Source organism: Trematomus bernacchii, unplaced genomic scaffold (genome assembly GCF_902827165.1).
Source record: "Trematomus bernacchii unplaced genomic scaffold, fTreBer1.1, whole genome shotgun sequence".
NCBI lineage: Eukaryota > Metazoa > Chordata > Actinopteri > Perciformes > Nototheniidae > Trematomus > Trematomus bernacchii.
This window is the reverse complement of record NW_022987616.1, coordinates 1941140-1969083: the sequence shown is the minus strand read 5'-3', so window position 1 is coordinate 1969083 and position 27944 is coordinate 1941140. Positions and strand designations below refer to the sequence as shown.

General features: G+C 41.0%; 1 protein-coding gene across 2 annotated transcripts; it reads left to right on the top strand.

Annotated features, from left to right (window-relative positions):
- The first annotated feature begins 252 nt into the window (after positions 1 to 252).
- Positions 253 to 27679, top strand: prkdc (protein kinase, DNA-activated, catalytic subunit). Of its 2 annotated transcripts, none has more exons than XM_034132550.1 (86): positions 253 to 537; positions 1344 to 1420; positions 1496 to 1600; positions 1701 to 1775; positions 1898 to 2006; positions 2114 to 2226; positions 2347 to 2446; positions 2548 to 2603; positions 2744 to 2774; positions 2850 to 3007; positions 3106 to 3252; positions 3361 to 3525; positions 4140 to 4308; positions 4487 to 4536; positions 4646 to 4762; positions 4930 to 5079; positions 5182 to 5291; positions 5386 to 5545; positions 5758 to 5844; positions 5950 to 6069; positions 6154 to 6313; positions 6441 to 6550; positions 6945 to 7032; positions 7174 to 7337; positions 7444 to 7596; positions 7861 to 7968; positions 8084 to 8310; positions 8399 to 8493; positions 8823 to 8925; positions 9012 to 9145; positions 9238 to 9468; positions 9604 to 9830; positions 9921 to 10129; positions 10268 to 10400; positions 10608 to 10766; positions 11648 to 11851; positions 11969 to 12157; positions 12313 to 12417; positions 12544 to 12711; positions 12868 to 12995; positions 13139 to 13346; positions 13462 to 13634; positions 13733 to 13901; positions 14021 to 14086; positions 14167 to 14230; positions 14309 to 14457; positions 14633 to 14770; positions 14896 to 15015; positions 15163 to 15306; positions 15495 to 15646; positions 15963 to 16094; positions 16304 to 16415; positions 16590 to 16714; positions 16883 to 17032; positions 17400 to 17573; positions 17794 to 17892; positions 18034 to 18244; positions 18344 to 18518; positions 18615 to 18818; positions 18997 to 19112; positions 19220 to 19351; positions 19439 to 19618; positions 19872 to 20083; positions 20154 to 20292; positions 20430 to 20618; positions 20991 to 21215; positions 21373 to 21481; positions 21671 to 21773; positions 21845 to 21998; positions 22084 to 22258; positions 22658 to 22851; positions 22961 to 23144; positions 23280 to 23440; positions 23590 to 23801; positions 23912 to 23999; positions 24090 to 24233; positions 24325 to 24535; positions 24644 to 24711; positions 24799 to 25019; positions 25278 to 25370; positions 25601 to 25681; positions 25805 to 25876; positions 25964 to 26165; positions 26267 to 26455; positions 26722 to 26861; positions 27049 to 27679. In XM_034132550.1, the coding sequence occupies exons 1-86, from the start codon at positions 378 to 380 to the stop codon at positions 27251 to 27253; spliced, it is 12318 nt and encodes a 4105-aa protein (XP_033988441.1). In that variant the 5' UTR covers positions 253 to 377; the 3' UTR covers positions 27254 to 27679. The 2 variants fall into 2 exon arrangements, with proteins under 2 accessions (XP_033988441.1, XP_033988440.1); XM_034132549.1 differs by having other exon boundaries at positions 378 to 537; positions 14630 to 14770.
- The last annotated feature ends 265 nt before the right edge of the window (positions 27680 to 27944 follow it).

Below are 27944 nucleotides of genomic sequence, written 5' to 3'. Positions count from 1 at the left end.
TATAACAAACATCAAGGTCGATCTATTTAACAATGGAAAAGTGAGCAGTTTGATCTTCCAAACTAGACAGAGGTTTTAGGAGATATTTTAGATAATAATAATAATTGCAACAATAGCACTCATAGTTAAGTGGCCACCAGATGATATGCCTGTCACTTATGTCACATAACGTCCTTTGAACCTTCACTGCCAGGGCTTTTATTTTGAAGGAAACATATCCCATCCTTCTTCCTGATGTGCGTGCTTCACAACTGGAGATTGAATGGCTGTGCATGCCTGACAGTGCTGTTCAGAGTTCTTTCTCACTTTGTGTACTTAAGAGAGAAAGTAATGATGCTAATGTGATGCTAACGTTACCTTAGATCCAGTCTGCAGATATGTCTTCCGACAGCAACACTGCTGGAGGCATCCAGGGGCTTCTTCTGAAACTCCATGACTCCCTTTCGGATGAAGACCCACGGGCTGCAGCTTTGAAATCTCACGATATTGTCGGTGACTTGGCACAGGACTGCATGCTAACAACCGATAATGAACTTGGTAAGACAATGAAGTCCATCAAGTATTCCCATAGATAGCAGAAACGCTTTGTGTCCGCGCCAAACACCAATAACAATATGGCCATTTTGTGTTAATGATGCTACTGTTGTTAACCCGCGATGAACAACTTGTAGGATAAGGTGATTTAGGATGTATTATAAGGAACATAATCATTCGGCGTGCAGAAATAATTTCAATATCTTTCAGATTTCAGTTTGTATTAAGTTTGCCTGTATCACACAATGTTCTTCCGCCAAAACTCACTGTTGTGGGCGGTAACCTCATCCTGAACACACTGTTAGTACCACGTGACATTAAGCAAAGCTTGCAGGTGGCTAACCATAACTCCATTGGAAGTATGCACTAAGGAATTAGTAAAACAATCTCCAAAAAATAAGTTTGTCAGTATTAAACCCAAGTGGATTTGCAACAGAAAGTAGTGCAGTCTGCAGGGAGTTGTTCCATCTGACCACAAATTACCTCCAAGGCACCCTTTTGTCAGGGGGCTCATTCTTTCGTTCATACTTTATTCAACATATGGTAACTTATATTATCATATTACATGGTAGATCTTGACCCTGGTAGTCTGTTTCCGGGCTGACATTAGTCACTCCCTATTTATCTAAGCTGTAGCAACAAAATCCATCGTACTTGCTTTATAATCCAACAAATGTATTCATTATTAAAATACAATTGGGCTAACAATGTGCATAGTTTAGTGTTGGTATTGTGATTTACACACTATAAGAAGAATGTAAAAACAAATATTAACATTTCCTTCTGATCCCATCCTCCTCGTCTTGAAGCCTTACAGATGTCCTTATTGTTCTCCAAAGACTATGGACTGCTCAGCTTCCTCAGGAAGTCCCTGCCATCAGATGAGGTAGGTATCATTGAACATCTCGTAAATAAAGTCACTGAAAAGTTCTCATGATGACCGAAAACATCTGTGTTTCAGTTCCGGGACACCCGAGTGGAGATCTTGGGGTTCTTGGAGAAGTTATTGGACCGGGTCTCACCAAGAGTCAAAGGTTGGGAGAAGACTTACGCCATTGACATAAGAGTAAGTTCCCCATTTAAAACCAGATTAAAAGATTGTTAGTATTTTCATGTGAATTCCAGAATCAAGTATGTTGTTTCTCTTCATTGCTTTGATTGTGCAGAACACATGCATGGTTGTGTATACAAAGGAAAAACTGGCAAAGTGTAGGGCTCCAGTGCTGGATCTCCTCATAAAGGTTGGTTTCTCTTTGCAATCTGGTACACTATTCATACAGTACGGTTGATAAATGTGTGAGTATGAAAATAAGTTGTTTGGATTTGCTTCTTAGACATTGTTCTTGTCAAAAACTCTTCACAGGTTCTCCAAACAACAAAAGCTTCCAGTGTGGTCGCAGACCTTCGAATCTGTGAGATATTCACCAGATATTACAGCGAACTCTGTCAGAAGAGCAAACTAGCAGACTCTGGTGAGACTTCCTTTAATGCCTGAATCAAAGGCACCACCGTAATGAGAATAACTTTATACAGGCAATGAATATGTATTAACATAAACGTTTTATATCTTTGATCGTAGTCCTCGGCAAAATCTATGAGTTGTTGGGAGTTCTCGCAGAGGTTCATCCCAGCGAGATGGTCCACAACTCTGACAAACTCTACAAAGCCTATCTCGGAGAGCTAAAGGAACAGGTATGCAAACAGATAAAAGTGAATTGAGCAAAATGACTATCTTTAAAAATCAGTGTGGCTTTTTCTTCAGATTCTGTGTCAACACAGCTTGTTTAATGTGGCTTTTCATTTGTGTTTTAGATGACCTCTTTAACTAAGGAACCAAAACTGTATGTTGTGGCTGGATGTTTGAGAGGAATCACCGCATTAATGGTCAACTTCCCCAAAACTATGGAAGAAGGTGTGAATGACCATATTTATTTTTGCAATATCTATTTATCCAAAATGGAGGACAAACATTTTCAATACTACAATGATGTTGTTTGTGTCTCTGAATTGCAGACCCAGCAACATCTAAGGACATTTTTCAATATGCCATGAAGGCAATCAGTCCCCAGGTAAATGTCATTGTTGCTATAAAAAACCCTCTAAGATTATAGATTATGCATGTAATGTTATGTTATTGGCTTTTACATCAAATGGGATACTATATAACATGACTCCTGTGATTGCTTGTTTTTCCTTATTTTTGTTGTAGGTGGAAATGAGCCGCTATGCTGTCACATTTGGTAAGACCTGCCATTTAAATAATACCTTGAAGATAAAACTCCCTGAAAACTAATACGTCTCTGTTTGTCAAACAGCCGGGCTCAGATTAATCGCCAGACATGCATCCCAGTTCAGCAGCTGCCTGATGGACAACTACAGAGCTTTGTTCGAGGTGATGTCCAAGCACTGCGGACACATCAATGCTGAGATGAAGAAGACCAGTTACTATGCACTTGAGGCCTTCCTCAAACAGGTAATACACTTCAAAGCTTTTCCACTTCATGATAAAAATAATGTATCTTTTGTCATTCCAACAACTTAGATTAACATTCATTTTATTATCATGTTCAGGTGGCTATTCTGGTGGCAGATAATATTGAGGAGCACAAAAGCAAGTTGAAGTTCTTCATGCAGAAGTTCTGCGGCATCATTAAGACCATGGACTCGACACATAAGGAGCTGTCCATTGCTATAAGAGGATATGGATTCTTTGCAGGCGTATGTTCATTGCCTTGTTTGGTTTGATTACAGTTGTAAAATCCCAAACTGGTTTCATCTACATTCTAGACTTAATACAAGACAAAATAATCATGTTTTCTTCTTTAGCCTTGCAAGAAAGTTTGCCCTCAAGACGTGGACCTGATGTACACAGAGCTGATCCAGCGCTGTAAGCAGATGTACCTGACTGAGTCTGATGATGAGGACGAGAGCTTCTACCAGCTGCCCAGCTTCCTGGACTCTATAGCGAGCGTCCTGATCCACCTGGACAAGGTAACACACTTGCAGTCAGTCACTCACTTCGACCAAAGATTGCTGAATCAATCACAAATATTACCACGGACCATTTTGAATCGCCCCTCAGCAAATTCAAAAAGTATAATGAAATATGACCCACAAATGAAACTTGTGCTTGTCTTATATTGTACTTCTCAAATATATATGTAAACTTATATTACACAGTAGTTCATGAGTTAATAAGCCAAATGTTTGAAATACATTCAGTCCATTAAAGTTGAAAACAATTTCTAACAAATCTAAGTTGATAAGAAAAAAGCCTAATGATATATTTACATAACAAGCTTGAAATATACCCTTCCTATTTCCCCTTATTATAAGAAATCTGAGGCTCCTGTTTTAAGGAATGAGCTGCCAACAAAATAAAGGAAACCCCATGGAGAGCTGGGATGTAGGCTGTTTGTATATTCAAGTAACAAGCATAATTTACCTACATTTGATTGATTTTGCTGACTTATAACTTAACTTATGAGGCAATATACCTATAGTGAACGGCACAGCCCTTCGTATATTTTTATGTATGTGGCCCTCGGTGTGAAAAGTTTGGACACCCCTGGCCTAAACCATCTGCCTTGTGTTCAATGTGTCAGGTTCCAGAGGTGTACACCCCCCTCCTGGAGCGCCTGATGGTGGTGCAGATCGACAACTTCCCTCAGTACAGCGAGAGGATGCAGAGCGTCTGCTGCAGGTCCATCCTGAAGGTGCTGGTGGCCATGGCCTCCAAAGGACCTGTGCTGTGGAGCTTTATTAGCTCCGTGGGTACGTTTATCACCAGCACATTATACCAAAAGCCCGTAATGAAATAGAAATGAGTGAAGAGACCCAGTAATAAAGTAAAAATAAACCTTTTTACTAAGATCATGATTTTAACAGCATTATCTGTAAAGGGGTTGCACATAACATCGGCTAATGAATTTACTTTTGTATTATTTTACAGTGCACCAGGGCTTGATCCGTGTCTGTTCAAAACCCATCATGCTCTCCGAGGTCGGGTGCATGTTTCAGATGTTGTAGTCATAATTTGATTTAAAAAATAATTCCAAAAGTGTTTTACTGTGCTGATAGAGAAATATGCTTGCTGTCCTTCTCTTCTCAGGACATAGATGGTGGTCAATCTCAATCTTCCCAAATGCGTACAGGAAAGTGGAAAGTTCCATCCAGTCAGAACTATCTGGCCCTGTTCAAAAGCCTTCTGGACTGTGATCGGCTGAAGGTACAGCTATGTTAGCTTTGCAACGTTTTTTCAGGGTTTTACGTGTGCACATAAGCAAATATGTATCACAACATAGATATCAGCATTGTTATTGTCTACATTGTCTCCTGCCAGGTTAATTGTTTCTTTGTTCTTAAGCAACGGCTTTTTTACATGTGTGTATGCAGGATTCAGGATTTTTGGATGGAGATTTTGAAAGTCAGAACGCTGCTCTCCTGTCGTTGAGCCGTCTGCTTTATGACGAGCTGGTGAAATCAATTCTCAGAATTGTTGAAAAATTGGACTTGTCTGTGCAGAAAGTTGCAACAGGGGAGGAGGTGAGGTCTCATTGAAAATCATAGACGGTTGATGAGAGATGATGGAGTCATCAAAAGCCTTTTTGTCCATTGAACCCTAATTCATGCCTCTTTGTCTGTCAGGCTCCAGATGATGCGGCCCATGTCCTGCCCTCTTCTGACCCCACAGCTCATCTGTTGCCCAATAAGATCAAAGATTTCACTGCCTTTATCAACCTGGTTGACTTCTGCAGGTAATGAAGACTACACACATAGAGGTGATCTTCAAGACTTTATAAGGGTCTTGAAAAGTGATTCGATTTGTTTGACACCCTGTTTTTTTTGCAGCGAGTTGTTGCTGACAAAACATGTGGAGTATTTTGACTCCTGGATGTATCCCTTAAGCCATGAACTTATCCTTCACTCCATACGGAATCCACTCGTCAGTGGCTTCTACAAGCTGCTCTCTGTCACCATGAAAATCGCCAAGAGAATCAAGTACTACCAGGTAATATTCCCACCAGTACAAGGCATCCTATTGTTTTATTTTTCAGGGCATTGGAAAAGGATCCAGACAGATCTCTACCAGTGGACCACGTTTAAGGAATATCAAAGTAGTATAGGATAATAGCAGAAAACAAACTTTGTATTACCTCTATATTACCTTTTCTCCTATATATTCAATGTAAGTGATCACTACTTGTCCTCTGTTTTCGACAGGGAGTTGGCACAAGAAGCTCTTCCTCCCCTCAGAGTGACGCTGTGAAAAGTTCTTGTTTTGCACTCTTCTCAAAGTTCGGAAAAGAGGTAACATGTCTTCAAAATATTTCCTGGGAATGTCACAAACTTAAATGGAGCATTACAGAGGAAATGTATATGCAGGAGATGAACGTGACGTGTGTCTCTCTGTAGGTGTGTGTGAGAATGAAGCAGTACAAAGACGAGCTGCTGGCGTCCTGCTTGACCTTTGTCCTCTCGCTGCACCACAACATCGTAGCTCTGGACATCAAGGCCTACTGTCCTGCTCTGGAGGTGGGATTCTTTAATCTGTGTTATTGTATTTTTCTGAATTAGATAAGGATGTATGAATACAGCTTTTATTTTGGGTGTGTCTAGGCGGCCCTGAAGTTGGGTCTGAGCCACGTTCCTCTGGCCAACGCCGCCCTGGACGCCCTCGAAGACTGGTCCTCCTACATTCCTCTGGAGACCATGCAGCACTGCTACACCAGCATCCTTCCTCTCCTGGATGGATACCTGAAAAGCACCTCCACTAACAGTAAGTCTGCAACAGTATGAAGAGAGGTCACACATATTTGTTTGGTTACATTTTCCCATTATTTCAGTTAAGCAGATAAAGAAATCTGCCAAACAAAAAGTCTAATGCAGATTTTTGTTGACTTTAGACAAAGATGAGAGCAACTGGGAGGTGATGTCTTCTCTGTCTTCAAAAAGTGAAAAAGGATACAAACGAGTGTTGACACGGCTCATGAAAAAATCCAACCAGCTCAACATGGTACTGAACGGGAAAGTGGGAAGACATCTTTTAGTATTCTAGAGGAATTGTTTTTTTTTTGTCTATCTACAATCCATCAGAATTTGGCTGCAGTTGTTGTATAACAAGATTCATTTACTGTTTACTTAATTCCTTGGAGTAGTTTGTTCACTGCATAAGTACAGCAATACAAATATAGAAACAGTTAAACATGCTTTGTCCAATTTTTAAAGACCCCCACAATTACTAAGAGTTCCTGCAGTCGTTTAATTTCCATTTGTACCTCTTATAAAGCTAAATTACTTTATAACTATTACAAATCATAGTAACGACTTGTCATCATGCAGAACAGAAATGGATACTACAGTAGTACAACTGAACTTGTGAACATGAAATTACTTCTATGTTAATGCAGGAAGATGCCCCTCTTGACATTGTGAGGCTCAGGGTGGTGAAGCTGCTCGGTCATCTGGGAGGAAAGCTGAACAGGAACCTTGTGACTGGTGAGGATTTTCAGAATTGACCCGCCATTGCATTATATTTGACACTATCATTTTTGGTATTTCCTCAAGAATGATGGTTTGACTGCGAGTAGACAATTGCTATTTCTGTCGATCATTGGCCTCTCTTTTTTTTACATTTAGTGGTCTCATCAGAGGAAACGATGAAGAAATTTGTCGCCTGGGATTCTGAGAAACGGCTCAGCTTTGCAGTCCCGTTCGCCGATATGAAGCCGGTTATCTACCTCGACCCATTTCTGCCTCACATCAGTGAACTGGCTCTGTCCACCAGTGACCGACAGACCAAAGTGTGTCCTGTAACATCAAAGAATTCCCACAAGCTAGTTTGATGACGAAGGAATGACCAAACAGAAAATAAGATGTTATTTTAATCCAGTTTCTCTTGTGATGCAGGTAGCAGCCTGTGAGCTTCTCCACAGCTTGGTGGTGTACATGGTGGGGAAGAGTGCTCAGATGGTGGAGGGGGAGAATAAACTGCCTCCCATGTACAAGCTGCACAAGAGGCTGTTTCCTGTGCTGCTGCGGCTAGCCTGTGATGTCGATCAGGTATGTTCCCCCAGAAAATCCTTGAATATGTTGGAGTTTAAGGATATAATTAACATTTGTTTGACTAATGTATTTTAATTAACTATACTGTCAAGGAAGCTGTATTCCTTAAACCTTTTTACAAATGAATGACTGCCTAAATATCTGTCTGATTGCGTAAAGGCAATTGAGGGAACAATAGAGCCTGGTTCTTACAGAAGAGCCCGGGTTGTTATTTTTAATTATGTCGCCAGTAATGTTTGGGAATTGACATTTCTTCACCAGGTGACCAGACAGCTCTTTGAACCGCTGGTAATGCAGCTGATTCATTGGTTCACAAACAACAAGAAGTTTGAGAGCCAAGATACAGTAGCTGTCCTAGACGCCATTATGGTAAGTGTTTTATATACTATAAAGGGCTTCATAGGCAATTGTGCATCAGTAAAGGTTACCTAAACCCTAAGAAGACACTTAGACCTTTGCTTGCATTGTTTTTATTTGTATTCAGGATGGTGTGGTTGACCCAATGGATAGCACTCTCAGAGACTTCTGTGGCCGCTGCATTGAGGAGTTTGTCAAATGGTCGATCAAACAAACCACCCCGACGCAGCAGGAGAAGAGCCCGACTAACATGAAGTCCTTGTTTAAGCGGATCTACAGCTTGGCTCTCCACCCCAATGGATTCAAAAGACTGGGTGCAGCCCTGGCATTTAATAGTATCTACAGACAATTCAGGTACATTACCTTTTTCTGGTTTTACATTTCCAAAATGACGGATTTTGTACTGTATTATCTCATTTCTGTTGTGTATTTGTCCCTGCAGGGAGGAAAAGTCCTTGGTGGAGCAATTCATCTTTGAAGTTCTCGTCATATTTGTCGAAAGCCTGGCTCTTGCACACTCAGATGAGAGATCTTTGGGTAATTGATCTTCCACTTTAGCAATGTATGAACAATAATTAGTAATGTATGCTTTAAGAGCAGCGTTTTTTCTTAGAAGCAAAAAAAGCAAACTGTTTCAAGACACGTGTAAGTGGATTTAGAATGGTATTAAGAACCTTTTTATGCACTCATGTTGTGTTAAACAAGGCTCCGTTGCACTTAACAGTAACATTATAATTTAAAATATAGCTAATCAAAAACAAAAGTAAATCCTAGGCAAATAAACAAGTAAATAATAAATGTAGCAACCAAAACAAATTTAAATATGCAAAAAACTGAGGCTGTTCTTGCCATCCCTCCGTCCTCAGGTACAGTGCAGCAGTGTTGCACTGCCATTGATCATCTGAAAAGAATCATCAATCAAAAGGCGCCCAGTCTCAATCAGCACAATGCTAAGACGCGTGTCCCAAGGTTAGTATTCTGTGTACAGGCTGCGTTCTAGTACATTATACTTCATGTTCCAATATAATCTTTTTTTCCTCTTTCTATTCATATAGGGGCTTTCCTCCTGATGGAAAGCTGTGCCTCTCTGATGTGCTTTTATGGCTTCTGGAACAATGTGGCAGACCTCAGACCGAGTGCCGCCACAAATGCATGGAACTCTTCTATGAGTTCATTCCTCTCCTCTCAGGTAAGCAATCCTACCACATGAAAAAATGGTGATTATTTTAAGAATTGTAATTTTGAATTCAACTAACATAAAGTTTGTATGATTGAACTTAGGGAAGAAGTCTCCACCTCAGTGGGTGGATGGCATGCTGAAGGATCATGGCAAAGGCTTCCTGATCCCACGATTTGAGGGTGGAGGTCTCCTCTCTCAGCCCACTCTCAGGGACCTGACGGGGCCTTTCAGTGTCAGAGCCACCCTGCAGTGGATGGACCTGCTGTTGGCTGCCCTCGACTGCTACAACACCTTCATCCACTTACAAATCATCAAGCCTCATCAGATGCTTAGTAAGTCGTCAGGACATCCCTCTCTCTGACATCAACTGCACAACATATACACTTGCAATCTTACAAGTACTTAAATAATATGTCTGTTGTTGACAACGCTATAAATACTGTATTTTTTTCAATTTCCCTGTCAAGGCTCTGAGGAGAAATCAAGTTTTCTTAAAGCGATACACTTCTTTGTGACCGAGCTGTCAACTCAAGAACTGGCAGCGGCAGAGAGCTGTTTCCCTCTCGCCAAGAAGACCTCTCACTTTAGCCCCAGAGAAGTGGACCAGTTCAACTTCAGCAAGTGCACCATCACTGTCCGCCTGCTGGAGTTTACCACCATGATTCTTGTCAAAGGAGACCAGGAGTTTTGGAAGGTGTTGCTGAATTTAAATCACTCTGACGTTAAAAAAAAGAACCTTGATTTTTCCTTTCGTTGACTCACAATTTCCTTCATTTGTTCACAGCTTCTGGAGCAAGACCTTTTTGTCTCGGATTTCTTTAAGCTGACTGCGCTTGTGGTGTGTGAGCCGTCTGCTGTAGGTTTCAACATGGCAGATGTTGAGGTAATGAAGAACCTACCAGAAGTGTGTGTTCCTCTCCTGAAGGCCCTGCTGGCTTCACCTTATCGCTCTTGTCTTGAAAGCAGTTTGCGGGTAAAAATCTCCCGTAACAGGTATGTCAATCATCTTTCACTAGTATTATTTTAGGCACACAACACAAGAAATAAATATATAATATGATGGATTAAGTTGAAAATAAATTGGAATTATCAACACCAGGATTATTTTCTTTCCAAATGTAATGTATCTAGTGTGGAGGAGTTGTGTTCTGTAGACCTCTACCAGTCCAGCACTGTGAGCCGCCACGACCAGATGGAGATGGTTCTGTCTTCCTGTACGCAGATCCTCAAAGCCGACTTCCTCAGCTCTATCCTGCACAGTCAGGTATTTGGCCTGGGTCATATTCATATTTGATCATGTGACTATTAACCTACAATCAGCTTTATACATGCAGCACCATGTATTCAAGTTTTTCAGACGACTATGCAATTCTGTTTTCATGATCATTAAACACTCAGAACATCTTCAAACTCAACTTAATGAACATGCACTTATTTTCTTTGTGTTTTTATGTTTCTTGTGGTGTGAAAGGATGCCACCTATGCCCAATCCCTTGGGTCCAGACTTCTGATGACAGTGTATAAAGGTATAGCACCCGGTGAGGACAGGAAGGCACTTCCATCTTTGGACATAAATACCAAGAGGCTGGCGGATAGCCTGCTTCAGCTCTCATTCTCTCTAAGTCAACAGGTCAGTTCTACCTCACTTTGGGTTACATTTGATCATACATTGAAACTACTTACACTGAGTTATTGGAGCTGCAGCCAAGTGACTACAATAATGACTAGGGTTGCAAAATTCCGGGAATTTTCACAGATGGAAACTTTCCATGGGAATTTACGGGAATAAACTGGGAATTTTCAAAATTGAAGGTTGGCTCTTCATAGGAAACTTAAATATAGTTGGGGAAAGTATATTTTAGCATAATTTTGACTAAAACAAACCGATGCCATACAAGTACACTTGAATATCCATGCCATTCCTCAATCACATGCACATAGCACACTGCTTACTGCATGGCTATTGAGACCACACCCCCTACAGCAGGGATGGGCAACTTGGATGGTGGTGGGTGCCACGTAATTTATGTACTGGCCACCAGGGGGCCGCAGATTCACTTGGAACACACACACACACAAAATAGTAGTAATGGCGGCTCAAGTTGCTTACTTTCATTCCAGCAACGGTCTGCAAACATACTCAACATTGTGGTTTACAGTGAAAATATATTCTTTCTCCCACTTTTCTTGGAAAACACGATTTTCCTCGGATACCTTTCTCTTGCTCATGCTGACATCCACAGAGGGCTGTGTTCATATGTTACCTGCTCTATCAAAATCAGTCGGAAGTCGCAATGGCTAATTTCAAAATAAAATGATACAATTCGATTACATTACCCTCAATTCCCAGTTAGTTCCCATGCATTCCCATAATTCCCATTATTCCCATGGACAGTTTCCAATATGGAATATTTCCAAAATTCCCCAGCTTAACTTCCCATGGAAATTTACAGGAAATGTTTCGCCCCTTTGCAACCCTAATAATGACACATGCTTACTGTTTCCCTGCAGAGTGAGCAACTGGTGGACTTGTTGTTGAACACCATCATGCTTTCTGTGCCAATATCTGGATGTCGCAGCAATAGATTCCTGAGCTTCTCACACGGCGAGTACTTCTACAGCCTCTTCCAGATGACCATCAACACTGAGCTGCTGAGAAGTCTGAACACCACAGTGCCACGCCTCATGAAAGCTTCCTCTCTAAACCCCAGCATGGTAGCTCATTCATTTTTTTTCCCCCATTTCGAATTAGATTCAGAAAAGCTTTCTACTACAGACAATTTATTGTTTCTCTGCATTTGAGTTTGTTTGTTCTGTTCCATTTTTCACCAGGTGAGTGTGCTGCTGAACGGCATGTTGGACCACAGCTTCAAAGAGCGCTCTGTGAGGAAGACTCAGGGAAAACAGCTGGTTGAAGAGGTGCTGGGAAGATGGAATAGTCTGCAGTCCTGGTGGGAAGGACACACCTCAACTCCAGAGAGCAAAACGGCCACTCTGCTGCTCCTCTCTAAACTCCTACAGGTAATGTGATGTGAAGTTAATACTGTTAGTCCCTGAGAAAAACATCCTAGGTCCAGGAAAGAACAACACAAGCATGCAAGGCTATCTTACCCGGTATTTTTTCTTATTTTTTCTAAATGTAATTTATTTCATGAAAACGTTTTCCCACTCATCAGATTGACTCCTCTGTCTGCTCTGATACAAACCATGAAGCGTTCAGACCGGTGTTTTCCACGTTCACTATGCTGCTGGTTGACATGACTCTGCCACTGAATCTCAAGGTAATGGAAATGCGATGGGTATATGTTAAAGTCACTGTGGTGCATTGTTAAAAACAACTGTATGATTTGTACCTTTTCTGTTTGAGCTGATTATGTTTTTTTTGTTGAATTGTCTCAACTCTTCAGAGTCAGGCTCTGTTGGTGTTGCCCTTCTTCACCACCCTCCCAGAGGAGCCATTAACTGAGTTGCAGAGAGCTCTTGACTCTCTGGTAGTGTCCCACTTCCCCATGCAGTCTGATGAGTTTGGGAAGGGCTCGCTTCACCGCAACAACTACATGGACTGTATCCGAAAGGTAAAGTCAGCAAAGATTACGATTTTCTTTTAACAAGCAGACTCTTATGTTTTCAAAGACTCTCATGTGGCAAGTTTCTCTTGGTGGTTTAACAATATAAGACAGGGTTTACTTGGTGCTCGGGAATGATCCACCAATTGTCTTTCTGTCTTTTAGATGCTGGATGCTCTAGAGCTTTCCCAGAGCCCACTCCTGCTAAAACTGATGGCAGGGATTCTGTGTCGAGATAGAAAACACATCATGGAGGAGCCCTTCCAAACCTGCTTCCAAAGAATTGCAAAGCGGTAAGTAAAGCCTTCACAACCATTCATCATTGATGGGGAAACAACTTCCCAGTTTCGGAATGGGACCAGACAAGGAGCGTCGCCTTAGGTTGTACAGGAGTTGCTTATTTTGCCTCCATTCTGTGTTCATCATGTCTGACTAGGTCGAGCAGTGAGCGGCAGCTGCAGCTGCTGTGCACAGTGTACGGGGTGATCCAGCAGGGGGAGGTGCCGATGAGCTCCGTGCTGCAGGCCATGATGGAGAGGGTTCTGCTGCCTCTCGTGACTCACTGTGGCACCAAAGCCCTGAGTGACTTCTTCGTGGCAAATGTCTCCGACATAATAGTTTTGCTCCTTAGCCGCTTTACTAAGGTTTGCCTCTTAACCTTAACTTTAAAATATTTCTCAATGCTTGTTTTTGATGTTCTCCAAGGATATTTGGTCATTAAGGTCATGAAATCGGTTTAAACGTATGTTTTGATTTTAGTCAAATGACACAGAATTCGAGATCCAGTTGATGAAGAAGAACGGCTGCTACAAGCTGATGGAGCTCCTGTATTCCCGCCTTCCCAAAGATGAGGTTTACTCCAAGGAGTCCCGCATTAATCAAGCCTACTCAGACAAAACGGAGGGGAATGAGATGACCAAGACCCTGATCAAGTAAGACTTTTTACGATTCAAGAATTAACATAACAGTGATGTAAAATGAACCAATTCTTCCAGGAATACATGATGAATATTGATTTTATTTCATTTAGGTCATGTTTTGAAGCATTCACTGAGAATATGGCTGGTGAGTCTCAGCTCCTTAAACTTAGGAGACAGTATCACTGTGCCGCATACAACTGTGCCATCGCTGTCATCAGCTGCAGCTTCAATGAGCCCAAGTTCTACCATGGCTTCCTCTTCAGTGAGAAACCAGAGAAGGTAACAACCAGCTTTAATAAATATATTCAACTGTAGTCTAATCCATGGGAAGACAGTAATGATGTTCTCTTTGAGTAGTTAGAGGACTTCAAAGATTGTGCTTTTCTTTCCTTGTGCAGAATCAGTTCATTCTGGAGAATATCATTGACATTGAAAGGACCTACAACTTTCCAATTGAAATTGAGGTATGTTTTTTATTTTACCCATTTGAACAACACTGTTATTTGAGTTGCCTTCATGGTTTAATACATACACAAATCATCAGGTCCCACTTGAGAGAAAGAAGAAATACGTCATGATTCGAAGTGAAGTGAGCGAGGAGAACGGAGGTATTTACTGCTGCCAACATTATAGTTTGTTCTCCGTAAGTAGATAGTGTTTGATCATGAGTTTTATGTTTTCCACAGAAGCACCAGTGTACCTGTCCTCCCAGTCTTACATGGCCGACAGCAGCCTGAGTGAGGAGATGAGTCAGTTTGACTTCTCCACCGGAGTCCAAAGCTTTTCCCTGAGCTCCCAGAACCCAGAAGGGCAGAGACGCACCGTTGCAAAGAGGGTGAGTTTTTTTAGATTGTTCTTCTATCTTTTATAAAACAGATTACAGCCAATATCGTGGCTAAGTGTTATATGGTGGTTTTGGCAGTTTGTCCCCAGATGATTGAGGGGAAACGTATTGCATTATAATCTGTTTTTTTATGTTGATAAGGAAGTTTGTTGGTTTTGGACAGGAGACAGAAGAGGCAAATACTTCCCAGGATGCAATGGTGGATCTAGAAATGGATGAGCTGAATCAGCATGAATGCATGGCGACCATGACTGGTCTTATTGGACACATGCTGAGGAACAACATAACCCCCAAAATTGAACAGGTCAGTGGCACTGAAGAAGAGTTAATAAACTATTCCATCTGAACCAGTCACAATATGCACAGCTTCACATCATGTGTATAATTATTGTGTTGTTGAAAATGCTCTCTCCTTTGCTAATGAAACAGGGAAACATGCCTAATGAACTTCCTCCATGGATGAAATTTCTACATGGAAAACTCTCAAATCCAGCAACACCTCTGAATATCAGACTCTTCATCTCAAAGCTCATCATCAACACAGAGGAGGTAAATGTCCTTCAATACAAATCCATTCATTTTCTTTCTTTGTAAATAAATAAATATGATGATTTTTTTAATCCACCCGTTTGTGACACCCCATGAAAATGTTTTGCTCACTATTGTGTTGTCGACAAATTGCACTGATATTTCCAGGTTTTCCGACCATACGCCAAACACTGGTTGGGGCCGCTCCTGCAGGTCGTGGTTTCTGGAAACAACGGAGGAGGGGGGATCCATTTCATGGTGGTGGATATTGTTGTCACGGTGCTCTCTTGGACAAGCCTGGCCAGCCCCAAGGTGGCATATGTTTACATTTATATAAATCATTAATACATTTTGTCATTTCAGGGTATAAGAATGATTATATATATATGTTACTTTTTAAACTCTGTGAGAGTATTCCCATTTCTTTTCTTGCTATTGTTACATTTTATTATCATATCAAATCTATTAATATTCTTAGTAACAGGATTCTTTTGTCGCAGGGTAACCCCAGAGATGAAGTGCTTGCCAACCGGCTGTTAGAGTTCCTGATGAAGCATTGTTTCCACTCCAAGAGGCCCGTTTTCCGCCACAATCTGGAGATCATTCGCACTCTCGTAGAGTGCTGGAAAGACTGTCTGCATGTGCCCTACAGGTAGAACTTGCACACTTACTGAACAGTTCATTTCCATGTGAAACAACCTGGGCTCAGTGGAAATGTCCAGGACACAGACACTGTTTAAACTATGCATGTTCCCTGAAGGTTGCACGCTCTGCATGAAGGAGATCGAGAAATGTCTTGTGAAAATCAATATAGTTGAAATTGGTTTATGATTTTTTTTTTTATTTGGCAACTCACAGAAAATCTCAATAGATCAGGTAGTACTTATGGTAGTGTTCTAGCATCATTACTGTGTTTTTCAAACAAATTATAATTGAACCAGTCCTTGACTTTTTCTCTTTTCTTGCAGTCTGATATACGACCGATTTCGTGGCACCGACCCAAATAGCAAAGACAACTCTGTTGGACTTCAGCTGCTGGGAATCATCCTGGCCAACAACCTCCCTGCCCACGAGGCCTCCTGTGGAATTGAATATGATGGGTAAAATAAATAGTGTAGCTAAATGACAACATAAGCATACCGTGTCACCTGTCAAAACCATGATTACATTTGCTCATATACTGTAAATGTTACCTTTTGAGTTGTAGCTGGCACATTTAGGTGAAATAATTCAATGTGTTTACATGTTTGTTATACCTCACATATTGCAAAGTGTCTTTAATCATTTCTGTCCTGTGTATTTCTTTCAGGTACATTCAGTCTCTCACCAACAACGTTACCTTTGTAAGGTACAAAGAAGTCTACGCAGCTGCTGCTGAGATTATCGGCCTCGTCCTGAAGAATATGACTGAAATGGACAATGTATGAGACCTTCCGAGTTTTGTTGAATGACAGTTACTTTATATTTACCTTTATGTCTGATGATAGCCCAAAGCACCTCAATAGCAAAGATCTCAGATGAAAAATAATTATTGTTTTCACAATTGATGCAGATGTATATCTAGATGATAAATCCCTCCTGTTTTTATTCTTTAGCATCGTCAAGAGCTTCTCAGTCTTGCTGCAAGTAAGATAACAAATCTGAAGAAAAAAGACATGGATGACAAGTTCATTATTTGCTTGAACAAAGTGTCAAAGCACTTTCCTCCATTCATGGATCGGTGAGTTTGTATTTCTAATCTGTTTATGCTATTTCAGCGTAATGCAAATAATGTCATAAATAAACAAGAGGAATTTTACCTTACCAAAATCCTTTACTCTGAAATGAAATCGTTTTTCGAACTTGTCTGGGGCTTTTTGTAACTGCAGTTTTATTTAAACTTTTTCAGGTTTGTCAACTTTGTGTTCTCCCTTCTGCCGAAGCTGCACGGCATCTTAAAGACTCATTGTTTGGAGTGCGTGCTGAGCCGAGCTGATTTCATCCCAGACATCTTTCTTCATCTAAAGACCACAGGCTTCATTCAGATGATGAGCCATAGGTAATCCTAACCATACGGTTCTCCATGATGGTTTATTGTTTTTCTGTTTTAATAAAGCCTGATTGCCTATTATTATAAGTATTCAGTGATTCTAATGATTCTGGGAATTTAAACAGGTACAGGAGGCAATATGTATAGTATTCATACAGTGCAGCAATTTATTAACAGAACTCTCTCAATAACCTAAATACTTTTTAAATGACCGGCTTCACACAAAAACAGTACATCCAGTTCCTTTGTGAGAATCAAATACAGAGACTCCAAAGAGATTGACCATACAGGGAGTCCTTTATTTAGCTGATGTGACACAAATGTGAATGGTTTTTATTTATCTTTTGCTGAACCATGTGTCTGCACATCTCTCCAGGGATGAATCGAGGCAGAGAGTTTGTCTGGATATCATCCACAAGATCATGGCCCGCCTGACTCCAGTTGAGCTTCAGGAGCTCCTGGGAGCCGTGACGGCTTTTGTGTCCCACCCTTCCCCAGTGTGCAGAGAGAGGATGTATGACATCCTCATGTGGATCCAGGACAACTACAGGTACTGTGAGCCTTTTTGGCTTCAAACTAAACCACTACAATGTGGGTAAAAATGCATTCCAGGTGGCAAAACTAGTCAAATGTGCAAATCCTCCATGATGACTCGTGTTATATTGCTCTATGCTTTAATTAAACTGCATTACTGTACTTCTTTGTGTGTGTGGTACACACACAGAGTTCATGTGGTCTTTAATGATATACTGTTTTTCTTATTCGTCCAGTGATGCAGAGAGCATGGAAGACAACACCTCGGTTGAGGTCTTGAATGCAGCTAAAGAAACTTTACTTCAGGGACTATCTGAAGAAAACCAAGGCCTTCAGTAAGTCCCCAATATTTCTCACTTGCCTTAATTGTATGTTATCATTTCTTATATAACCCAGAAGAAGTGTATCCTGAACCCTCCACCATACAGTAGTGAGTGTTTTTTTTAACAAACACCCCTCTTCCATTCTGTTTTCAGGCTTTATGTTCGGAACTTCTGGAGTCAGGAGAAGCGCCTCCCCACTGCGACCCTTGAGCGAATGATGGCAGTGCTTGGTTCTCTGTACTCCTGTCAAATAGAAAAGTGTTTCTTAAGCCTGGCTACCAATCTGCTGCTGGAAACGACCAGCCAGAGTCCCGACTTTAAACGAAACATGTTTGAGTATCCACTGTCAGAGTGTACCTTCCAGGTCCGTTGAAATCTGCAGCATTCATGTCTCTCAAAGATTTCCATCTTAAGATTGAATTGGTTTGTAACTGATGAGTGTGATGGGTTTTTCACTCTCTAGGACTATGTGATTGATTCCAACTGGCGCTTCAGGAGTACAATAATGACTCCCATGTTTGTTGAAACCCAAAGCTCTCAAATCCCTGAGAGTGTTTCAGCGACGCAGTCTGGAAGCATAAAGGGGAAGGTCCGAGCCACTCAGACTTCATTGGAGTTCAGCCAAACTCAAACAGCAGGTACATAGAGTTGAATATCCTGGTATTGAAGCATAACTCATGATCGAGGCATGTGAGGTACCAGATATATTTGCCTTTGAATTGATTTTTCCCCAGGTCGACGTACAGCATATAACTGGCTGACGGGCAGCAGTGTGGATACACTAGCAGACTACACCCTTGGCTCTGAGTCTCTGTCGTCATTGATGGTGTTTGATAAGAAATCAGAGAGGCAGGCTGCAGCGAGGAGGCCAGTAGGAGAAGGATTTGGCCTCAGGCGGCTCACTGCATCAACAGATGAGGTGGACAGCCGCACACAAGGTTAGTCTTTTAAAAGCATAAACCCACCTTTTTAAATACGTAACATAAGTATGTTCTAATATAGAAATATTGGGTCATATAATCAAGTTGGAATAACTTGTGTGTCGAAAACTTCATGTGCAGTATGACTATTTATGTTGATAGAAATTCTATTTATGAGAATCTTTTTTGTTAACAGCTGCAAACGAGCAACGTAATAACATCCTGAGATTGAGACGCAGATTTCTCAAGGATCAGGAGAAAGTCAGCTTGAATTTTGCACAAAAAGAGATCCGACATCAAAGACAGAAAAAGGTAATAAACCTGCAACCTTTGTGGAAGATTGAATGGCACCACAAATTCATTTTAAGGAATACAGCCAGTGTCTATAACCATCAATGGTTCTGTTTGGTGTCCTACAGGAAGACAAAGCTGATCAGAGGCTAAGAAAAGAGGCTCAGGTGACTCTCTACCGTAACTACAGAGTGGGAGACTTTCCAGACGTCCAGATCCCGTACAGCAGCCTCATCGCCCCTCTCCAAGCACTAGCCCAGGTTAGACTGCCAGAGGTCTCTGTGCCCTTGCCCGGAAACTTTAACCACAGCTAATTGACTTTTCCCTTTCTTTGCGTGGTCCTACAGAGAGATCCGATTTTAGCCAAGCAGCTGTTCAGCTCCCTGTTTGCTGGAATCCTTCAAGAAATGGAAACACTCAAAACAAGAGAGGAGAGCGGGAGGATTAAAGAGGAGCTGCGGTGCAACATGAATACATTCCTGAGCAAAAGCTCCCTCTGCTTCCCTCCATTCATAGCATGTGTGCAGGTAAGACATTGAGAATAATTAACCATTTCAATATTTTAACTCTTATGGCAGTCTTAAATCTGAAAAATGACATTTAAAGGGCTAAAATGGAAGATGTATTGGTAATAATTACACTGTATTAATGACCAATGAGAAAAAAGCTAGTTCTCATACTGAAGGTATTTTGAAACTTGATTATCAATGTCAACCCTAAAACTATATCCCTAAGGTCGAAAGCTGATGGGTTGAGTTGATATCCTGCTTGTGTTGTTAGGACATGTGCCACCAGCATAAGGAGCTCCATCAGCTGGATCCAGCAGCCATCAGCTCCACCTGCCTGATGAGCCTCCAGCAGCCGTCGGGCATCCTGCTGCTGGAGGAGGGCTTGTTGCAGGGCGGGGGGGGCCACGAAGAGCCTTCTGCCAAGCGCTCCCGAGGACGCAAAGAAATCCCCCCAGATACCAACAAATGGATCCACCTTGCAAGGTAATACATTGTTGTAATTAATGGTCTTGGATGATTTGGTTAAGTGCTAAAAATGCTTTTTGTTTTCCAGGCTTTACAGATCTTTGGAGGATTTTGATGTTGTGCGCGGCATCTTTGGTGGTAAAGTTGGGACCAAGTCCATCACCTGTGATGCACTTCAAGCTGAAGCCAACAATGACTATGCAGAAGCTGTTAAGCTTTACAATGGGGTATAGTTTTTCCCAATACAATACATCTATAGTGGTTATTTAGCATGTCTAGGCACGTGGATTGGTTCAGTTTTACCTTGATTACCTGCTGTGTGTGAAACGTATTGATCATTTGTACACTCGTTCCATACTGGCAGGCTCTCAACACTGAGCTGTGGAGTGATAATGAGCCAACGGACTCTGAGAAGGACTTCTGGGAGATCGCTGCAATGGAGGCCTACAGTCATCTGACTGAGTGGAAGTCCCTCCAGTACTGCTCCACTGTGAACATAGATGAAAACTCCACACCCAACCTGGAGAAGATGTGGTCTGAGCCGCTCTACCAGGTAATACATCTGACCTTTCAAATTCAAGGAATGTACCAAGAAGATGACATCCTGCAAGTTTGACTCTGACCAAAATGCTATTCTTCTTCTCTTGTTTAAAGTGCAGCGAGGGAGTGTTTGAAATGAAAACCTACATTACAGATACACCTCTTAGAATCTTTAGTCCTTTTTAGTAATACAATTATGCAATGGTAATCAAAGGTTCAATTTGACCCCAAAAGAAGAAAGATTTCTTTAGCAAATCGTAGGATTATGAAATCAATGGTATTCAGATGTCATTTAAGTTTATGCAAAGCATGTCGTTAAACTACATGTGAGTACCAAATCTATGCACCACAGCTTTTCTTAATAGTATCTTTTCTTTGGTGCCAGGACATGTACCTGCAGCACATGATCCGCAGCATGTTGAAGCAGCTGCAGCTGGGCAAGACGGACCAAACTCTTCTCACCTTCATCGACAAAGCCATGAAGGTGGAGGAGCGCAAAAAGCTGCTGGAAAGCCATTACAGCCAAGAGCTCAGCTTACTCTACATCCTGCAGGAGGACTATGACCGCGCGAAATACTACACCAACTACGCCATGCAGCTCTTCATGCAGGTCGGCTGTTAAGCACTCTTCAAATAATTGTTATTCCTTCTTACTTCAAAAGCAACACAAAATGTTTTTACTGAACAGTATAATGTGTATGTATTTAGAATTCATACATCGAAAATATTGGAAGTGGCAGTGCATTCAATGTCTTTGCCTCTTACAGAACTACTCCAGTGTGGATACACTGTTGACTCAAAGTCGGCTGACCATCCTGCAGTCAGTGCAGGCTTTGACTGAAATCCAGGACTTCCTACTGTTCATTAGAGAAGAGGGTGAGCAGATGCTACCTTTTTAAAACTCAAAAAACTGTGAATATCCCCAAAAAATGACCCCTCAGGCTTATTATTTAATCCAAAGTAATACCCTGTAGTATAATCTCACTACAACTGACCTCGTTACATACTTTGAAAACAATCTGCTTTTCCACACTCTTCAATACCTTATTCATTTTCATTCATTAGTGTCTGTGAGCTCCCTAAAGCGGCTCATCCGACTGTGGACTGAGCGGTACCCTGATGCTAAAGCGGATCCAATTAACTTATGGGATGATATCATCACATCTCGGTAAGAAAGGAACATTTTGTGTAAATGATCAGAAAACAAATTATGTGTAACATTTGATCTCCACATTTCAGATGTTTCTTCTTGGACAAGATCAGGGAAAAGCTAAGGGTCCACCATCCCAGTGACAGCATGGAGGTGGACGACTCAGAAGGTGACATTGACACATTAGTTAATGAGTGCAAGTTCAACATGAAGCTACAAATGGCCGACAGCGCGTGGAAGCAGGTGAGGAACCAGCTGTGGAGGTTATTCTTCTTGTGCTATCACGTGTTTACCACACACTCAATTTGGACATGTATGTTGTTTTCAGAATAACTTTCCTGTGGCCACCAAGCTGCTGAAGGAACTTCACGGAGAGGCCAAAGCAAACAGAGGCTGGTTGCTGCGGTGGGTCCACAGCTTTAGCCGTTACAACCATAAACGCAGCCTGGCCCAGGGTCCTGTGGAGCAAATCAGTACAGTGCTGAAGATTGTCCCACTCCTGGGTAAGCAAGGGAAATAACTCCTGTATGAACTCTTTGCCATAACACAACTGAGAATCAACAGCATTCAAGCATTTTATTTTTAGCACTTGTTCCTGTTTAAAAATGTGTAAGTCAGGGTGTCTACTTATTAATATCCACATTTCAAGTTTGTAAGGCCATTCCTTGGGGGCATTAAGCTAAGTAACTCTGGAAAAAGACACTTTTATTTTAGTTTTACACTTTTTGACGCTATTTATAGTTTGTGCGTTAGTTAGTCAGTTGTAGTAACGCATATAAAGTAATCAGCATATGACATTGTTGAGATTATTTCAATGACACTCAAGTATAACTTTACTTAAGTTGCTGTGAAATGCTGAAAAGTGTGACTGTATTTTAATGTCAGCTCTTTTGTTTCTGCAGAGGACCTTCAGGATGACTGTCAGAGCGCCACAGCTAAAATATTCAGATTCCAAAAGATACTCCAGGGTACGTCTTTCGACATCCTGGCAACAGCTGTAAGCAAGAGCCCCTCGGTGCTGGGAACTATTGAAGCTGAGAAAGCAGAGAGAATTGCGCAGCTCTCTGGATATGCTTGGCCCAGTGCAGATCCAAAGGTAGGTATCCTTCTTATATTTTTTAAAACATATAATGTACAGTATGTCTTGTGCAAAAATGTGTTGTATGTTAAAAATAATGATTTGCTAAAAACTGTTTTTCCTGCAGAAAGTGGAAGTGGGGCTGCAGCTAAAAGCATTGCAGTTGCTGTGTGATGCTACCAGAAAGGCTGATGAAGAGCTCCAGTCTTATACTCAGGACTGTGTGGAGAGCAGCAGCATCATTGAGACATACATGGCTTTGGCTAACTTCTGTGACAAGCTGCTGCGGGAGGAGGAGCAGAAAGATACTGGTGAGACATAATATTAGCTAATGGTTTGCAAAGGATACTCTGAGGACACTTTATTTACTGTTTACGTTTTTTCATGCCATCATGCAACCGTAACCCAGTGATCTAACTTGTAATGTTTTTTGTGTTTTGTTACAGAAAGCCAATTTCCAGACCTGCTGTCGCTGCCTGTTCATGTAGTGGAGAGCATGATGAAAGCACTGAAGATGAACTCAGAGGAAGCTCGACTCAAGTTCCCACGTCTGCTGCAGATCATAGAGTTGTACCCCTCTGAGACACTGGACCTCATAACAAAAGAGGTAAGAATCTTAAGACCAGGGATTATCATTTAAAAATCAATTATTTTAGTTTTTGTTATCTTGAATTTGTGAAGAAAGGTTGTTTTTCCCGCATGATTTCAAACAGAATTGAAGCAAAGCCATATTAAAACATCTGTTTCTGTGTGTAGATGATGTCCATTCCATGCTGGATGCTGATTGGCTGGATTAGCCAAATGGTTGCCCTACTGGACAAGCCCGAAGCAGTGGCCGTGCAGCACTGCATTGGGCAGATAGCAGAGTGCTACCCTCAGGCACTGGTTTACGCTCTGATGATCAGCAGAGAATGTTACCAGTTTGAGGACTCCGCTACAGGCTTCAGGCAGCAGGAATTTGTCAACAGGTAAACTACCAAAAAGAAATTCTGGGGAAGAATTAAAAAAGACACTTTAATATACATAAATTACTATTTATTGGTATTGTGTGTGTGTGTGCTTGTGTGTTTATTAACAGGCTCATGAGCATGCTTGATAAAGGAGAAGCTGTGAAAAACTTTGTGGATGCACTGCAGCAGCTAACAAACCCTGATATGCTTTTTAAGGTAATAAGTGCAAGTTTAACCATGAATTAACCAAACGGCCCCTGGTTATTAACCTGTCTTTACCTGATGATTGTCATTTGGCCCACACAGGATTGGTGGGACTGTGTGAAAAATGAATTGGAGAGACCAAGCTTCGACAAGAAGCAGATGGCCAACATGTATGACGAGATGCTCTCTTCCCTCGGGGATCGTGACATGGGCCGTCATGGAAAGTTTCGCACAAGATTCATCAAGGTTTGTTTTCTTTGATCCCTTTCGTATAGCAAAAGTATGTTTACTCTACACAAATGCACTATTCAACGTAATTTGTTTGTTTATTTAACAGAAATTCTCCAAAGAGGTGGAGAAACTACTGGGACCTAAAGGCAGCAAACTGTTTGAGAAGAGGAAAGAGAAGAATTTTGTGCGGCAGGTGGATAATCTCGCATCATCCATGCGTCAATTCCCAAATGACCCACCAGGGAATCTGAAGGAATACTCGCCCTTGCTGAGTGGATTTAAAGCTGACTCATTCAACAATGAGCTAGAGATTCCAGGTCAGTTTAAACTCGCACTATTCAAATCAGGGCAATCTGAGCTCTCTAAATGTAGGTGTTGATTAATCTGTTGACTGATAAAGCTGTTTTTCTTTCCTGTCGTTATAGGACAATATGATGGCAGATCCAAACCTTTGCCAGAGTATCATGCAAAAATAACAGGCTTTGACGAAAGGGTATGTTTATTTTGACATTTACTGTAAAATAATAGTTTTCTAACCCTTTTTAAGGTCTGTACATTAGCTTGATGTTATGCCCCGCAGGTAAAGGTGATGTCCTCTCTTCGCCACCCCAAACGTCTGATCATCCGTGGGGATGATGAACGGGACCACCCCTTCCTGGTGAAGGGTGGAGAGGACCTTCGTCAGGACCAACGCATCGAGCAGCTGTTTGTTGTCATGAACATTCTGCTGAGTCACGATGCGGCCTGCACCAACAGAGGCATGCAGCTGCGCACCTATCAAGTCATTCCCATCACCACAAGGTAGTGGGCTTCTCTGCTTATCCATTACTCTGTTCTTCCAGTTGAATTGAATGCATGTAATCTTTACATAAATTGAAGTAGGACTAGATCATGGTTGTTTTTATGTTCTTTGGTAGCGGGATCAAGCAAGGAAGAGATTAAAAACAGCACAAAGTCTAGATATACAAAAACGATTATATTTTCTAACACTAATACAAATTGAAATAATACTAGTATTGTTCAGTGAAGTTTAATTTGCCATCTTCACTGCCTTTCCAGAATCGGTCTCATTGAATGGATGGAGAATACCTGTACTCTGAAAGAGTTCTTGTACAACACAATGACTGACGCTGAACGGGACACAGCAGGAAGGTACAGTATTTATATTTCCCTCTTATAACTTAGATGTCTTGAGTGATTAAGTTGAAATTAAATCTTCAGAGCTATTAAACTTTCCACCTTATATATATTTGTATCAAATATTATGAATTTGAGATCCAAGATACTGTATATCGTGGATGGCTTTAAGGTTTTAAGGTCTAAAGAAAATATAAAATACAATAACACTAAAATAAACATATATTGTCTTTCTTCTTTTAAAGGTGTGTCGAAGATTACAATAAATGGCTTCAAACCATCAGTCCAAAGACAATCGGTATAGCACTATATGGTTCAGCTTACAAGTAAGTTTCCTGAGTGTTCATTTTTTATCCTGAAACTTAAAAGTTTTGGCTGAATTTTATTGAGTATTATCAAATGTGAAATATCAGACCACCATGATCTACAGCATATTTATCCTTTGTCAGGAAAGCCAAACGTAATGAGACGGTCAACAACTTTTCCAAAGTGCTGAAGCATGTACCCAGTGATCTCCTGAAGTAAGTTTAATTTGTATTAAATAAAACTGCTCATTATAACATCATTTCACAACATAACTCAATTTCTTCTCTTTTTGTATTTCGCAGGAGAGCTTTCCTGAAGATGTGCAACAGCCCTGAGGCCTTTCTTTCCTTGCGCTCACACTTCATCAGCTCACATGCCTTGCTCTGTGTGAGCCACTGGATTCTAGGTATTGGAGACCGCCATCTCTCCAACTTCATGATCAACATGGAAACAGGAGGCATGATCGGCATCGACTTTGGTCATGCATTCGGTTCAGCCACACAGGTTATTCTTGTTTGTTGCATTTAAAATGAATGTTGAAATATTTCAGTCGGTACCAAAGTGGGTGACCTGACCTATTATAAATGAATTGTATTTCCTCACAGTTCCTCCCTGTGCCTGAGCTCATGCCATTCCGGCTGACACAGCAGTTTGTGAATCTAATGCAACCATTGAAGGAGTCGGGTTTGATCCAGAGCATCATGGTACACTCCCTCCGAGCCTACAGAGCTGAGCCAGACCTTTTGCTGAACACCATGGATGTGTTCGTCAAGGAGCCCTCACTGGACTGGAAGGTAACCAATCACTCCTCCCTCGAAAATATCCTATTAAACATTGAATTACTGATTTGTCACTGTGCAACAAGTTAACTGCAGATTATAAGGCATTAGTATGGGAGATCATCTCTGGGGTTGTTTGGGAACTTAAATGTGTGATAGACAGAATATGTGGGGTGATCGTCTCTTTAGAGTTGTAATATCTGACACAAACATGAAATGGAGACCTTTTTCTAATACTTCACACTTAACAAACTGAACTACAAATGATGTTTCTCTTACAGAACTTTGAGTTGAAACAGCTGAAGAAAGGAGGCACATGGACAGAAGACGTGAACACCAAAGAAATCAACTGGTACCCCCTGCAGAAGGTGAACTTTGCCAGAAGGAAACTAGAAGGAGCAAATCCAGCTGCTATCACCAGGTATATAATCATATACGATATAATCATCACAATACGTTGGACCACTTAATAGGATTTCATTCATGTTAGACCAAATTAATTACATTTTATTATCTAAGTTCTGTTTCAGAGGCTTTTTTTTAGCCTTCAAAATGGCATCATTTGAATTGGACATGTGTGTGATTGGATGTTGTTTTGTTTTTGTCAGTGAGGAGCTGAAGCTGGGCTTTGAGAAGGACGCTTCTTTCCCAGGGCTCCTGTCTGTGGCCCTGGGGAGTGAGGAGCACAACATCCGTGCTAAGCTTCCAGCTGCAGGCTTGTCAGTGGAGAAGCAGGTGGACTGTCTGCTGGACCAAGCCATGGACCCAAATGTGCTTGGCAGAGTTTGGCAGGGCTGGGAACCATGGATGTGATTGGTTTTCAATTAGAATAAGTAGGAAACAACTCATTGCTGGATAGTCGCACAGACTTTGGAAAATTTGTAGGAAAAGGAAATTGGGGAACATTGTTTAAAAAAATATCCTTGTAAGGTCAAATGTTTTGTCTTTTGTACCTGTGAAAGAGAATTTTTGAAATATGAAAAGGATTTGGCAGTATCAGCATATTATTGGCCACTTTCATAACATTTCAAAACGTTTGTGTAGAAAAACAATGTAATTTGAGAATAGTACAATTAAAAAGATTCTTGTTTTAACATAAGGGCATAAATATTTTGATGTTGGCAATTCCTTGCACTTAAATTCTACTGGAACAGAACCAATCTTTACCATCCTTTATTTCTGTCTTGTAACTTCAGTTTAAACAAAAAAATAAATGTGAGATGTTGATGTAAAAAAAGATACTATCACTTGGGTCGTCTATTTTTAAACTTTTTAATATTGTGAATTTGGGAAAATACATAATATTTTAGATTTTTACGATACAACAAATTCATTCATTTTTCATTGCAAGAAAAACTTTAACCATCATTTTTAAAAGCATTTTAAAGAAGCTAAGGGAGCAGTGACTTTGTAACAATATTTTATTGGCTAGCAATTCAAGGCTCAAGCTCAACTTGTGCAAGTCTACACAATATTTTTATGGACAATAATGACATCAACATAG

Excerpts from the sequence above, each read along its gene's own strand:
- prkdc (XM_034132549.1), top strand. The coding sequence starts at position 378 with ATGTCTTCCGACAGCAACACTGCTGGAGGCATCCAGGGGCTTCTTCTG. Across the intron at positions 20,293-20,429 it reads CTGTTAAGCTTTACAATGGG|GCTCTCAACACTGAGCTGTG; the intron begins GTATAGTTTTTC and ends CCATACTGGCAG. Across the intron at positions 24,712-24,798 it reads TAACAGGCTTTGACGAAAGG|GTAAAGGTGATGTCCTCTCT; the intron begins GTATGTTTATTT and ends TATGCCCCGCAG.